Source organism: Hippoglossus stenolepis, chromosome 22 (assembly GCF_022539355.2).
Source record: "Hippoglossus stenolepis isolate QCI-W04-F060 chromosome 22, HSTE1.2, whole genome shotgun sequence".
NCBI classification, from domain to species: Eukaryota; Metazoa; Chordata; class Actinopteri; order Pleuronectiformes; family Pleuronectidae; genus Hippoglossus; species Hippoglossus stenolepis.
The window spans coordinates 3,164,897-3,180,175 of NC_061504.1; the positions used below are offsets into that span (position 1 = coordinate 3,164,897).

General features: G+C 44.8%; 1 protein-coding gene across 1 annotated transcript; it reads right to left on the bottom strand.

Annotated features, from left to right (window-relative positions):
- Nucleotides 1-51: 51 nt before the first annotated feature.
- Nucleotides 52-15,279, bottom strand: lemd3 (LEM domain containing 3). Its single transcript, XM_035147402.2, has 13 exons — nucleotides 13,883-15,279; nucleotides 12,293-12,333; nucleotides 10,586-10,655; nucleotides 8,830-8,903; nucleotides 8,006-8,085; nucleotides 7,758-7,903; nucleotides 6,438-6,539; nucleotides 6,013-6,115; nucleotides 4,667-4,845; nucleotides 3,509-3,590; nucleotides 3,290-3,395; nucleotides 3,117-3,195; nucleotides 52-2,109 (listed from the first exon to the last, which is right to left on the bottom strand). Exons 1-13 carry the CDS (start codon nucleotides 15,213-15,215, stop codon nucleotides 1,922-1,924), a joined length of 2,583 nt encoding a protein of 860 aa, XP_035003293.1. The 5' UTR covers nucleotides 15,216-15,279; the 3' UTR covers nucleotides 52-1,921.

Sequence of the window (15,279 nt, forward strand, 5' to 3'; positions counted from 1 at the left end):
TTTCCGTTGGGGGTACAAAAATAGTTTACAGTGATGCACTAAACAACTGGCTTCTTTCTTTAAGTGTTCACTTTATTTTGTTGTTTTACACATCCTGACATTTGTTTGGAAGTGGATGTACGGTTTGATTCTTGATGAAATAAAGTTTTGACACATATGTAACAGGTATAGTGACATTAAAATAGTACATCACCATGGCTGTTTAAAAAAAACAACAAAAAAAACAGAAATAAATAGAGAGAAGCATTTGGTTTAATATCAAAGGAAACTGCTACAAAATACCAAATCTGAAGATGTAAAACTAACAAAACTACATCTATGGCAGGCCTTACTCACCCTTTGAACTGTTTCTATTTCTTAAATCCAGTACATTGTCCAGTAATGCAGTGCCAGTCTTTTTTTTTTTTTTAAAAGCACAAATTTAAGGCACTGTTGGGTCGTCTGCTACCTATCGCAGCAGATTTTGAACATTTGAAATGTGCATCATTTGTACAATTTCACACTGCAAATACTGAATCCAACTTTCAATTCACTGCATTAAAAAAATTTCATAATTTCTAGCATCTCCTGGAGTTTTAAAAAAAAACAAAAACATTTTCTGAATACACAGGTGCCGTAAAAACACACAAGCGATCAGGAATCCCTAAGTTCAGTGAAGACTCCTCACAGGGGGCTGGGGGTGTTTAGAATAGAGTGTTACAAACCCACAACATTCTCACAGTACTCCTTATGACAAAAAGCGTGGTAGCATCGGGTTGTGTGATCAACAGGTTCCGTCACAACATGAAACGCTCTGACTTCAGAGTCCTCGTCTGGTCTGTTGGTCATGTACGCAAAAAAACCAAAGAGATGAAGACACACACTGCTTGCATGAGAACAGGTGTGGAAATCCAATTCAATGCAGGGGGGGGGGTCGCACCGACAGCATAACATTACCCATCTTCAAAGAGGTAAATAATAAAATGTAATAAGTGATAACTCTGGGATATATTGGATTATATCTGCAGTAGAAAGTTGCAGGTGACTGTTAAAGGTACACCCCCTGATTTTGTTACAATCGCTCAAAATCAAGGACAAAGGGAAAGAAAAGCCCGTTCATAGAAAACACGGAGCAAAGGAAACACACGGTGGCTGAATCCTCACTGTAACTGTGGCTCGGTTCTACAGCCCGAGCTTTACTGTGTGCATCTGTGCTACTGCAGCCTCTAAGGGACTCGTCGCCTCTGCATACACACGTACTCTGCTGTGGCAAATGAGCAGCAGCAGCAACAACAAACAAAAAAAAATAAAATATGAGCTTATGGTTTTGCTTTTAATAGAAAAGATGTAATAATAAAGCTTGTGCCACCATTCACGTGTATTTACAGGACACCCGCTGCATATCTGTTCATGCCTCCCTCGCCTTAACTAAATAATAATAATCAGAGTAATAATAATAACAAGGAGTACATCGAACATCTTCAGGAAAATCAACATCCACGCTGTGTTGTCTTGAAAGCTTACATAGAGGCATACTCTGAAACATGCAGCTGTTTTTTATACAGTGCCCAGATGAATTCCATCATGGGATGAGCTGGTTGCACCGTGGAAGAGAAGGAGGGAGGGCTGGAGTATCTGCACACATCTTAAATATTCCAGAAGAGCTTGGCTTCCTTGTTAAATCCATGACATTTCTAATACAATGATTATAGAAAACAAACAACTGCAACGCAGAACAGCTTTTCTTGCAATTATCCTGTGTTGAAATAAAAAAGAAAAAAAAGAAAATCAACAAACAAACGGAAAAAAAGAACCAGCTCTCCCGTGGCACAGACTGAAGTCTTCCCCGTTATAAAGCAGCGAAGGAGCAGCAGCAGACTGGTGCTGTGACGCTGGGAGGGCACAGAAGAAAATGACGCTAAATCTAACGCTAAGGGGCGTCTCATGAGAAGACTGAAGAGTTGGCTGAGCCGTGTTGCTGCGGGCTGGCCGCAGTGTCCGTGGTGTCCGTGGTGCCCGTGGCTTTCAGGTGGAGGATGGAGGCCCTCAGGGGCGTGCTGCAGCCCTGTGCCTGTGGGAAGCGCTGGTGGTATCGGTCCAGACGCAGATACTTTACCGTCACCAGTTTACCTGTCAAGATGAGAAGGAAACCGTCACTGACCACTCACCATAGTGTTCTTCGATACATTGAGCTAATCAGATGTCCACAGCTACATTTTGTTTTGGAACCGTCTGCAGCAGTTTCAACGTTTCTCCAAAGACCAGTGTTCGGAGCTCCTCTCTCAACCCGAAAATTGTATCGCATCACTACAGTTTTAGAATAAAAGGTGAAGCCGTTCTCAAGTGTTTACGGCCTAGAGCAAACGTATACCTTAAAATAACAGCTTCAAAAAAACCGTTTTGAAGAAACATACTTATAATTGGGAGAATGTGATGTCTGTCATCGCTCCCTGGAGGCTTGGAACTGCACTGTGTAACTCTGGTGTACCATGCTGGAACATTACAAAACTGCTTTATGACAAATCTCACCGTCCAATACCCAGAGCTGCAGTGAACAGCTAGCTACAAGAGACAACTAGGTCGCCATTCTCAGTGTGAACATTATTGCAGAAACCAAACAAGAGTGAATGTGAAAGCTTATTTTACTCATTGTTTATCATCAGAAGCTGGTAGACCCATTTTGAGGTTTAGTAAGATAGCCAATTGAACAATTGAATGTGATTTGATTCTCATCATGCATCCATTATACTCGCCTACTGTGTTGGCTGTTCTATTCCGAGTTGAGTGCAGTGAGGTGCAAACATTTAGCAAGACAATCACTCAAATTATATTTTGTGAATCACAATGTAACTAATGTATTAATTTATGAGCTCTGCACGACAATGTTATTGTTTTTGATGAATAAATCATAAATGCTCCTCAAGTTGGTTTCCTCTGGCAACAGGTCGGCACTGGGTTGCAAGCATCTGCGGTTGCGTGTTTTGTGACTGACTCAAAACTCATGAATTATTCAAACTGGATTTCCTGGATAGTATATCATCTTCTCACTTGTACCTGCAGCAACACGGCCCCTTGTTTTCTCACTCTGTTACTGCTGATGTGCTGTAAATTTATGTGTTATTAAGTGGGTGCTTTACCATCGAACCAGGAGCCATGAAGTGCCTTGAAGGCTTTCCCTGAGTGCTCTGCAGAGAGACACTTCACGTAGACGCAGCCCTGTGGGGAGAGCAGGAAGCACAGTGTGATGTCGTTGTAGTCAGACGTATAGAGGTCAGACATGAGGGCAAGCTGCTCACAGGGCGGAGCGTACCTCTCGAGAGTTCTTGTCGACAGCGATGTGGACGATGCCGTCGTTGTCGCTGCACTTCTCCAGGATAGCCTCGTGGATGGCTAAATCCCAGTTCTCCCCGACCTCCCTGAAAAAAAGAAAACACATACAGGGAAGTTACAAACGGAAATATAGATCTGGTAAAAAAGGAATAAGCTCCCGACAGCTCATCGAGGAGGCAGCAGAGACGATTGAACTCACATGACTGGGTCAAACATGTTTCTGATCTTCAGACATGGAGTCAGGCTGTTGGGGGGGGAATTCCTCCGGTCCAGAGGGAAAGCTGAAGGAGAGAGACGAGGTTTCAGTGAGCGCACAGCTGGATCAGTACAGTCCACGGGTTCATGGTGATCACAGTGAAACGATATGACCCTCGATAAGAGCAATGTTTAGGTTCCCATTACATGATGACATGTTACCAGGGCCTATGAAACTGTAAAGTGCAGGGACCTAAGGTGGCAACATGCTTCATGCAGCGGCAATTTGAAACATCAAGGTCTGAAGCAGCACAAAAACACCTCATGTCCAAAGGCTGCATACCACTCAATCTTCCACCTGTCCACCTCAAGAGAAGAGACAAGAGAAGACGTCTGCCGACTCAGTGTCTGTACAGCATGTACTGAAGCCACTTGAATTTATGCGAAGTGTTCAATTACCCAGAGGGTGATAATCCACTCCTCGTAATAACATAAAAGATCTTTGAGAAGTTTTGAGCTGTTATTGTGTACAGCCCTCTGCTCCCCCCCCCCCTCTTTCTATCTCCCTGTCTGTCTCTGTCTTTTAAAAACAGCCAGAACATTGTAATCATCTTTAGCACCAAATGTCATCTTCCTTGTTGGTCCACTCTCCTCTCATCATGTGATACGACTCAGTTGCTCTGATGCGATGGAGCACACACTTTCACATTGATAACTGGTGACGTGGGTGCTACCACTGATATACAAAAATTAATCTAATAGATTGTATGTCTATACAAAAAACTCTAACAGTTGGTGTGGTCAGTGGGAAAATTATGTGATTGGTATGTGCCTGAACACTGTGCAACCCCAGCAACTCTACTGGTATCGTCCACAACTCTTTAGCACTGAGAGCAGGACAAGTTAGAGGGATTTTATTCTCTCTATAAATTCTGAAGAGAGCTTCACACATTGGCATACACTTGACGTAACTGATTCAATTGGATTTTTGAACAGATATCCTGCTCCACTAATTATAAACAAAAAAAATTTGTGCTGTGAATGTGTCAGTCAGAACCAAATGAAATGGAGAATTAACATTTATAGACAAACATTTAAGTGAATTTCCTGCTTTCCTGGTCCAGTATAGTCTCGAGCAAGAAAAATAGTCAGTGCGAGTTACCTTTCCCCTGCCAGACTTTAGAGGGCATCAGTGAGCTCTTGTCACAACTGAGAGCAGGCTGTATCCACCGCCAGACCAGGAAGTCTGATCCACCGATCCTCTGCTTCTCTGTTCGAATGCGGGACTCGTTGGCTGAGAGGAATCTCACAGCCCGCTCCCAAATCTTCTTCATTTTCTTCCTGTAAAACATCAGAACCAGAACGTCTCACACATTCTTCCTCACCTGAGACATCACGTTTTCTGATGGTGCATCTAAACCTAACTTTAACATATGGCACAGAAGACAGCAGTAACTACACATCATGTCCAAAACCTGTCACACACACTTCTATCGCAGTGGTGGCAAAAAGTGGTGGCAAAAAGAATCTAAAATTCACAAAAGCACCTACCTAGCATTTAGAGAAAAGCTACACAACACACACAAACACATTCAATGCATGTTTTTGTTCCACTTCCTTGAAATAGGATTGTAATATGGCTCAGATTAACCTGTTCCATGTGTTTTCATTGAGAAAAAAAAGCTCCATCGATCTGTAATCAGCTCTTCATTACAAATCTGTCTGAGACAGCACCAGCTGATCCTGAACGCTGCTTCACCAGTGAAGTGATCTGAGTGATCTCAGACCACTTCACTGGTAACCAGTCTCGGAAAGAATTAACTTTAAAATCCTACTACTGGTCAATAAATCGCTGAGCAGCTTAGATCCAGAACACTTATCCGATCTGCTGAACCAGTGTGAACCTTGTAGACTGCTCAGGTCGGCCGGGTTCAAGATTACCAGCTGCTCCCGAGGTTAAAACTTTATACGGTGAAGCCTTTTCAGCCTCTACGCAGCCCAAATTTGGAACGGACGACCTAAGAATGAACACCATGCTGAACAGTTTTCAGGGACAAGTCTGGACCGTCGTCCGAAAAACATTTGCATTTGATCCAGTTAGTTTTGGTTTCAAATTGCAGTTCAGGGGGTGCACTAAAGAATTTTGTATGACATACATGCGTCCTGTTGTCATCACCTATGTGGGCTGCGTCTACATATACTTGACCCTGTTTGGACTTCCTGCGATTTGGTGCATACGTCCAAACTATCCCAAAAAGTGTATTCACACTGCTTTTAAACCAAACCATGATTCAGTTTGATCCAGACGAAAACCACCTCTTTTGGTTTGGAATAAACTGGAAAGTCAGACGGTCCAGACCACATAAGGTAGGTGTTAAAGTGCCCCAAATCTAAACTCAAGATTGACAGTGGGACAGGAGCAGAATTTATAATCAGCTAGTGATGTTAATTTTACACCTCAACGTTTTTATTGTATTTTGATGGAGCTGCGACAGCATTGGTACTGACCTCTCCTGAGGCTGAACCAGGGAGTCTCTGACGTGGGGGATGGGCAGGTAGGGCTGCAGGTCCTGGTTCTCTTGGCAAGCCTCACTGTGGCTCCTTAACACGTCTGTACATGTAAAAAAAAACAGGAAGAATTAAAGACTAAAGCATAATTATGATAAACAGCGTTCAGAGGAAAAACCTGCAGGTTTCAAGTAACACAAATCACCACAACAACAGGATTTGCGGAGTAATTTAACTTTCAATTGGTAAATGTGCCTTTATATTCATCAAGCTATACTCATATCTCATATTTACAAAAGTATTCACACCCTTGAGCTAAGATTTTTGTCCCATGGTATTAAGAGAGTTCCGCTGGTAAAGGAAACCCGAGGGGAAACACTGTATTCAATTGGTTGGCGGTCCAGTGACTGTGTGGGGGTCCTTACCGATGATCCTCTCCACCATGTCGTACATCTGCCTCGTCTCCTCCTCTTCTCTCCTCCAGCGATACTTGACATAGCAGACCACACTCCACACACAGCCTACCACTGCACTCACGGACACAAACACAGGATGCACAAATTCAAACACAGCTACTTGGGGCGTCTCGAGGCATAGTTAATGCAGTTTTCTGTCTCTATTGAACAAATTAAAGAGAAAAATGACCAAAAAACCACAGCTACTGCAAAAAAACACTTCCACTGCTGTTTGGAGCAAAAACTAACAACTTCTTCTGCTGTAACTGCTGGAAAAAAACATGGTTAGATGCTAATAAACAATTGGCTAAGGATTAACGATGTTATAGCCCTATAACAACTGAGAAAACACATTTTGTCCTTCCATAAAACCCATGAATCTGAGCAGGATTAATTAGTTTGGGAGATTATTGGATAGATGTATTATGTTCTAGGCAACAGATCAGAGCAATTCAGTCACTTTTCTGGCTCAATTTCTTGGTTACTTTATTTGTGATAAGTTGGCACACTTTATTTTACTATTTTAATATCAACCAGTGTAGTCCCTGTTCTAAACCTGTCTGTTTGGTCTGTGGTTATACTGGTTGCAGATTTTCTTCTGAAACTAGAACCCTGAAGCAACCGCAAAGAGCTGTTTATTCAAAGTCCAGTGGACTCAGTACACAGAACCACCAAACTGGAGAATTAGTTGCTGTGAACTCGCTGTTGTTGTGGTCGACGACGTCACTTTACGATGATAAGTTTCAGTGGCCACTACCACAGAGCGCTGGTAACCCGTTTATTCACAGTTTATTTATATTGAACGTATCGACTGTCCAAATCAAACCAAATTTCGACTCTGCACTTCCTCGTATCATAGGTTCAAGATACATGTTCCACATACAGAAAGATTTGTTGTGCACACTGCCTCCTATTGTCCTGTTTGTGTGACTGATGGATGTTTTACACCACGTCTGTACAACGAGAAGACGTGAAAGCAGCCCATCGACAGAGCAGCGGCAGCTTCAGTGCTCCATCTGTGTCTACACAACAACTAAGTTTGTACAAATATTTGATGTCCACGGATAAATCAAGAAACACAATCAGGTTAGTCACTGATTCTGGGACTCTTTCTTTCTTTCTTCCAAATATTTTATAAATCTTCTCTTTAGGTCTTCAACAGTATTTCCATCTGTACTCTTGTTTTATTTTCTCTAAACAAAACTTCTATGAAGGAAAACATGTTATATATGTTGCTGCAGATATCTCTGTTCAGTTATCTAAAATACATTCTGCTGTGGTTTATCTCACCAACTGCGATGAGGAAGACTCTGCTGATGACAGTGAGGAAGGCTCGGCGGAAGCGGCACGTGAAGGGCATCTTGGGATGTGTGGACTCCAGCCTGTAGATCTCAGACACGTCGGTCACTGGATCATCGGCTACCTGTGCAGTCAGCCTACACACACACACACACAGAGAGAGAGAGAGTGAGGACACATGTCACACACACAGCGAGATGAAGCTTGTGATCAGCAACAATATTTAAATTGTGCGTTACCTTATCCCAACATCCTGTCCTGTCCGGACTATCCACTCCAGAGAACTGAGAACGAGGTACTCAAACTCCTTATTCTGGGCCTAAATAAAAAAAAAAAGAAGGGGTAACTGATGAGAGGGACAGCGTCAGTTTCCTCCACACTATGTCACGGAACATCTTGCTTTCATTTTGGCGGCTATATTATCGGGTTTGAGCGGCCACACTGCTGCTCTGCTAAAAGTCAGTCTTGCCCATTTGCTCGCACACGGTTCACCGCAAAATAAACAGTGACGACAATTTTCCACCACAGCTTCAATTCAATATGTCACAAATATAAATATTTGCAACACTTCCTGTACCTGTTTAAAAGTAAAATCACTCCAGTGTTTCTGTTGACTGAATACATACATTTGATTGTTATTGCAGGACCAATGTAATCGATTACATAGGCTACTTATGAGATCAGCATCATCCAAGAAAAGAAATCCCTGCTTTTACATTATATCATTGCTGCTTGTTCTTAGCATTTTCTTTAATTAATCGACCAAATGCAGAGCAAGTCAATCTTCCTTCTGTTTACGCAGTTTTACAGAAATTATAACCGGCTGCATCAACATAGCAACTCGCACTTTAAAGGAAGTTTGTCCTTGTGCCTCGGCGGCCATGAATATCCTGGTTGATGTTGTGCAGGTGGGAAAATTCCCACAGACACAATATTCATAAGTGACCCTTGACACACTTCACTGAAAACACTTATCAAGCTTCCAGTTTCTCCTTTCTGATACGCAAGTACCAAGAATCCCATGGCCTCTTGCGGTCCGTGTTTCTGGTTAATGGGGACGTACCTTTAAATATGCGGCGGCCTCGTCTATGGACAGACTCCTGTTTGGACACTTCTGGTCTCCACAGTCATGCTGGCCTGTAATCACAGTTTCAAACCATCAGTGACGGGGAAAAAAAACACACCTCGGCTAAATTCATCTCAACACAATGTTTAACATCCAGTTTAGAGTACAGATTAGCACTCCGGTCTGTTTATATGAGAAGCACAACCTCAAGTTATTAAATCACATTAGATTTTGAATATTGAACAGTATAACATGTATTGTGTACTCCCCATGTACTTCATTAAGAATATACTAAAATGGAATACTTTGTCTCTTTGCTCCCTAAACAGCCTCAGTTCTTCGAGGCCTTGAGATTATGCTCCATGACTGCATCATGCCCTCTCAACCGATTTGTCAGCAGCACATTCATGCTGCCAATGTCCTGTTCTACCACATCACGTGGCTCCATGGACTCATACGGTTGACTCCGTTTTCTGACTTCATCTGTCCTGTGTTGGTGAGTCTGTGTCACTGCAGCCTCTCATTACTCTTCTTAGCCTACGCGAGAGGAACCTGATGCGGTCTCTGCTGTTATAGAACATCCACCTTAATGTCAAATGTGGTGTTCATTTGGAGAAGCTTTTCTGGTCACACAGCAAAGAGTGGTTATCTGAGTTGCTGTAGCCTTTCTGTCAGCTCCAACCAGTCTGAGCATTCTCCTCTGACCTCATCAACACAGAGCTGCTGCTCACTCAAGTGTTTTTTTTTGGCTCCATTCTGAGAAAAAAACTGACTGATCAATTGATGATTCATTGACTGAAGCTCCTGGCCTGTATCTGCATCTTTTTTCTGTTGCACTGCTGCACACGATCAGCTCATTGGATAATGCATTAATAAGCGGGTGTGCAGATGTTCCTAATAAAGTGCTTTATGGGCGTTTGTCAAACCACTGGATATTTTCAGTAAGATATAATCACCTGTCATTATAAGTTCCTCCGTTTCCATTACAACATATGCTGGCCTGAGGAACTCTCACATCCATTTGACAATGTACTGCTTTTCCTTTGTCTGTGCATTAAATGCAAATGTTTGTCTTTTAATATCAGTCAGTGAACAGGTTCACATGCAATGTGCACAAAGGTCCCTTTCACGCACAACGTATTTCGAGTGACAGGCACACAGACTAAAAGCGTGAAAGATTAGTTAACATTGTGGACTGTAGCTCGCAATAGCCTGAGCACATTGCAAATAGTGCTGCACACACCAAGCTGGAGATCTCTTATGTAATTATGGGAAGTGTAAACACTTTTTGGTTAATTAAGAAGCTGTGGTTGGACAAATTACAATATGGAAGGCAGCCACAGTCCAGATAATTAATGGGAACCACTGATATTAAATAGAAACTTTTAACTATGACAAAGCCCTGGTCTTATCAATGGTCAGGGATAATGTCCCAGCCCCACTGACTGGTGACACCTTTCTCTAACCTTGACCTGACAAACCTTTAAATTACTTAAACCACATTAACTCGCTCTATTGGATTACTCGTTAATACTCATGATTGCATATTGATACTGTGACCAAAAGTATGGCAAGCTTAACAACGCATTTCTGTAGTTAAAGAGCTGTGAATGAACACACTCTTTATGAAAATAAAGAACCGCTGCTCACTCTGTCGTCGCAGCAACAAAAGAGAGAGAACCTTTCCTGAGAGAAAAGTCTTTATTCGACACATCGAACAGTCACTCAGAAGACACAGAGGGGTTATAGCTACCAGCGATGTTGGCCAGATGGTCGTGTAGATTGAGCAGCAAGTTCAGGATCAGGTCCTTATCTGCCTTGTCCTGCAAACAATAAAACACACACCAACAGAAATACAGTTACTTGTCTTTTTTTTTGTTAGAACTTTGTGGTGGCATTTTTATAGCTGGAAACCTGAAGGGAGGCTAAATAAAAGCAGGGGTTTTCCTGCATAGAGAATTGCCTCCGTCGAATTTCGTGCCGCCTCCATCTCCCGACAAAATTCTAGTTCAGTGGAAACCGCTAAGAGTGATCATGTTTGTCCTTGGCCAAATTGATGTCTATAAGCGGTTGATTACTATAAAAGAATTGCGTAGCTTCTGTATGATAGTAACAGAACATGAGGGAAAGGTAATGGCGCCACACAGACTCCGCTGCTCACCTCTCTCTGCCTCTCCCTCACTATCTCACACACAGACGGAGCTGATGTCTCTGACCCACTACAGCTTTAACGTCGATCCTCACGTAATGATCGATAATTTTTGTAAACGTGTCAAATCTTTCTTCGTCGCTGCGCGTTCATTCATAATTCAGCTCGTCTCTCGCACTGACACACATACACCGACACACACAAACAGGGTCATCAAACACATGTGTAAACAGCGTGAATGATAGAGACACAGAGAGGAGCAGTAAATTACTGACGGAGCCAGTAGAACTGTAAATCTTGTGCTCTCAGTACATCCCCCGCCTAAACGTCGGCCAGGACAAACCCTGAATGCAAACTAGCAGTGATGTCTGGATCAATTTGTATGGCTCCAACACTGATCAGAGTCCTTTATCTGCAAAGTCTGAAAAAACATTGGCTTCAGAACCGATTTAAATCAGTCAACAGACAAGTTTATGTTCACTAATGCTGGTCAAGGTACTCACTGAGTTAACATTACCAGCAGCATCTGTTTTAGCTGACTGCTGCTATCTGAACGTTTTTGGATGCTGCTCTTTTGCGTATGCTGGCACTTGGCAAATCCAGACACACTGGTGTCTGAACTCGGGAGTCACTCACTGGCGTGCCCATCAGACAATTTTCCACATTTGCAGACTCTTTATTTTCACTCACATGTGCAGCAGAATGCTGCACTCTAGAGGCTGGCTGTCATATCGGGGCACAGCACTGCAGCACGAGCAGGCTGAGGTGGAAAAAACACATCAGAGTAAAGAAAGGAGCAGATTTTGATCTGCTTTATTCTTGCAGATGCTAATCTATTAAAATATGCCTGGTTCGGCTCAGGGCATCTGTATAATCTAGAACCTGGGATTTAGGGAGATCTTAAAATGAATTTAAAACCCAATGTGAGTTATGAATAGTATTCAGTTCAGTTTGAACTGGCTCTACAGATCAACACTTGTTGATGTAAAAACATCTGAAACAACTCCGAGCCAGACGTTTGGTTCTCTTCAGTTTCCATGCCAAGTGCACATCACAGAAAATATCCGAAGCTTGAGGGGTAGTGTTGTTTCTGGGACAGTTTGCAGCAGGGCCAGGAGTAGAACAAGTTAATTTCATTAGCATGGCAGCACTTCAACTGCATCCACCACTCACATCCATCATGCTTACAATCTAATTCCATGTTGTACACATCGCCTTTCCTGTGCTAAACATGTTGAACAAAAACTTTGCAACATAACTGTTGTACACAGAACCAGAAGAGGAGGGGGTCAAAGGAAAATATCTACTTACATAAGTCGAGTCAAAGTCGCTGCCAAAAGGGTGGCTCCTAACTGCAACAAAAACACAGAAAGTGGTAGAGTCAGGACAGAAACAACAGCATGCTCATTAAAAGTGCACAGTAAACCAAACACACCAGAAGAGCAAAAAGCACCAGCTGGATTGGTGGGAAGGAAAACTTGTACAATAAGACGGCATGTTTGGAGACATGAAATGTGAGCGAGGCTCAGACATCACTTCACACGTGAGTCAGTGTCTGTACACGAAGCTCAGCCCTTGAGGCCTCACCACATCAGCCAGGCACTTTGGAGCCTGAACAGAATTATACCGTACACATTATAATACTGAAAGAAAATCCCACATCCGGCTGTTTACTCGCGAATGGGAAGCTGAGGAAAAAAAGTATGGTGATAGTAAGTTACTAGTATTGTTATTGGTTTTACACTAATGTGAGCACTACAGAAGAAATCCATGTGCAGCAGTGTGAAAGTGACCTGACTGTCATGTGTGAAATGCACTGTTTTAACTGCTGAAAGTCAAAGCAATGTTCAAGGTTGTGAACTGAAGTGTTATCGTTTGGCTTCTCCTCCGATTCAACAACGCTGGTTTTGAACATTTAGGGAAAATTGGTCACATTGGAAGGAAATGGATTCACACTGAGTTCATTACATCCAGGGTTTGGGGTTCAGTGAATCCAGTTCTAAATGTGCAGCAGATGAGTGGAATCAGGTGAAACCGCTGGCAGGAATGTGCAACACATCACCTGTCAGAATTGGTAATGTCCAATTTGCCTAAATTAAGCTTTATTTTAATTATGTGTGCATAATTATAGTTGTTGACTAACAATAGCATTCCTTCTCCTATTGCTGAAACCAGTTTGGATTGAAGAGCCTGAGGTCTGCACAGTGAGCAGACCCTTTGGAAGTGTGGCATATGTGAATAGTGTGATGGTGCAGGGAAGCCTGGACAGACCAGCTCTGAGCCAATGTCTGGAGACAGCAAGAAGTCATTTGCTTGAGAAGAAATGCATCAGGTCAATCTAGAAGCCGACAGGGTCAGGACTGGATCAACGCTTTCACGAAATTCGTGGATTATGTTTGTCAGGTGTCTTGCCTCGCTCCGGCCATCACGAAGCACATGCAGCGACTGCACCTGCAGGAGGGACAGACTGAAGACAGGACCTGTGCTCGTGGTTTGCACCTGTTGACAACAAATCAGGCCTCTGCTTAGTTGAAGCAGTGAAAGGTCACAGCTGCACTGGATGATCTGTTCCTTGTATGATAGTTGCTGACATTTTTAACAACTGCTTGACTTTTTACACTGGTGAAGAAGAAAACTGATTATCGTTGGGTATCTGCTGAAGTTTGTAGAAAGGACAAGGTAGTGTTTTGCTTGCAGGACAGGCAGGTGTAATAGTCCACAGCAGCTCTGTTTACATGGGGTACACCACTCTTCTGAAGCCTGACAGAAACTAAACAAACCCAACAACCAGGCCACATGGGGATGGATCAACCTGTCTGCCCTAAACCAGTGGGCACATTTTACCCGTTCAGGGGACGGATAATGGAAAACGTTGAGTGACACATCTAATCAGACACTTACTGACTCCATCCGCCTCCGAGGCTCCAGAGCCCCTCATCCGCAGGTACATGAGGCCCAGCAGCAGAAAGAAGAGGCAGGCTGCTGTGAGCAGGAACATGGACAGGTAGTGGGCGCTGAAGCTGCCGGGGGAGGCCACCTCTTCCCGTTTGAACTGCTGGAGCAGCTCGTCCTCCGGCCCAGACAGCTTCTGCTTCAGCGCTGCCTGGCTGTACGAGTGGTTGGGGGCGGTGTGGTTGGAGTGGTTGCCCCGGTACGGCTGGGACAGGCTGCTGTAGTTGGTGAAGCGCGGTCTCAAGCCGATGCTGAACCTGTTGGAGCCGCCGCCGCTTCTGGGGGAGCCGTCCTCGCTGTCGACGTGGTTGTTTTTGCCGGCGTCTCGTCTGTGGTTCTGGTCGAGGGACACGTAGATGGACTTCCTGGGAAAGTTTCGGCTCCGCGAGCCTCCCGGCGGGTCCGAGTCCCTTCTCTTCAGCTCGTCTTCCTCCCCCTCCTCCCTCCGACTTCCCACCATGTTTAGACTCCCGGGCGGGTTAACCTCTCTGGCGGCCCCTCCCGTCTGGGACCCTCGGGCGAACGCCGCTTTCGAGTGGCTCCGCCGAGCCTCCAGTCTGTCCCGCCGCCGGTCTTCGGCGCCAAGGGCCCCGACCTCCTCCTCGTCCGAGTCTGAGTAATCCCCGGCTAACTTGCTAGTGACCGAGTGAGGCGCCCCGCAACCATTTAAAGAGCGAGAGTTCGTCTCCGTCCCCCCCTCATAATCGTCCTCGTCTCCCGATTCGTCGTAATCCCTCCCTTCCGCCTCGGGGCTGGATCTTGCCCGAACCCCCCAGCCCAACGAGACACCTCTCTGCCCGTCCGGACCCGGGGAAGAGCCGCTGCTATTCAGCGCACTCCCGGCGCCATACTGACTCTTGTTCGCCCCGGTCGGCGTCGCGGCAGGCCTTATCTTCGGCTGCTGTTGGAACGCGGGGCTCCGGTCCGCCCTGCCGCTGTGATTGAGGCCCTTTCTCCTCAGTGGAGTTTCGGCGTCAGACTCGTCGGAGCTGAAGCCGAGGACGGCGGACTTCCGGCCCGGTCTCCTGTTGGAGCTCAGGTGCGTGACGTCATGGCTGGCTGGCCTGAATCCCGCCGTGTTGCCGCCGCCAGTGCTGCTGTTGACGGCCGCAGTGCCGCGCGTCTTCCCGGCCCGGGAGCCCCGCTGCTGCTGCTCGTCGCGGAGCTTCTTCAGCTTCTTCAGGTACACCGGGCGGGTGTTCTCGGTGACCGGGCCCGGCGTGAAACCGAAGCGCTTCAGTTCGGAGAAAAGCTCCTCATCCGTTAACTGCACTGACGCCATCTTAGACAAAACTCTGGGAGAAGGTTGTGTGGCGGAAGTGACGTAGAGGTGAAGTGGCAGACGA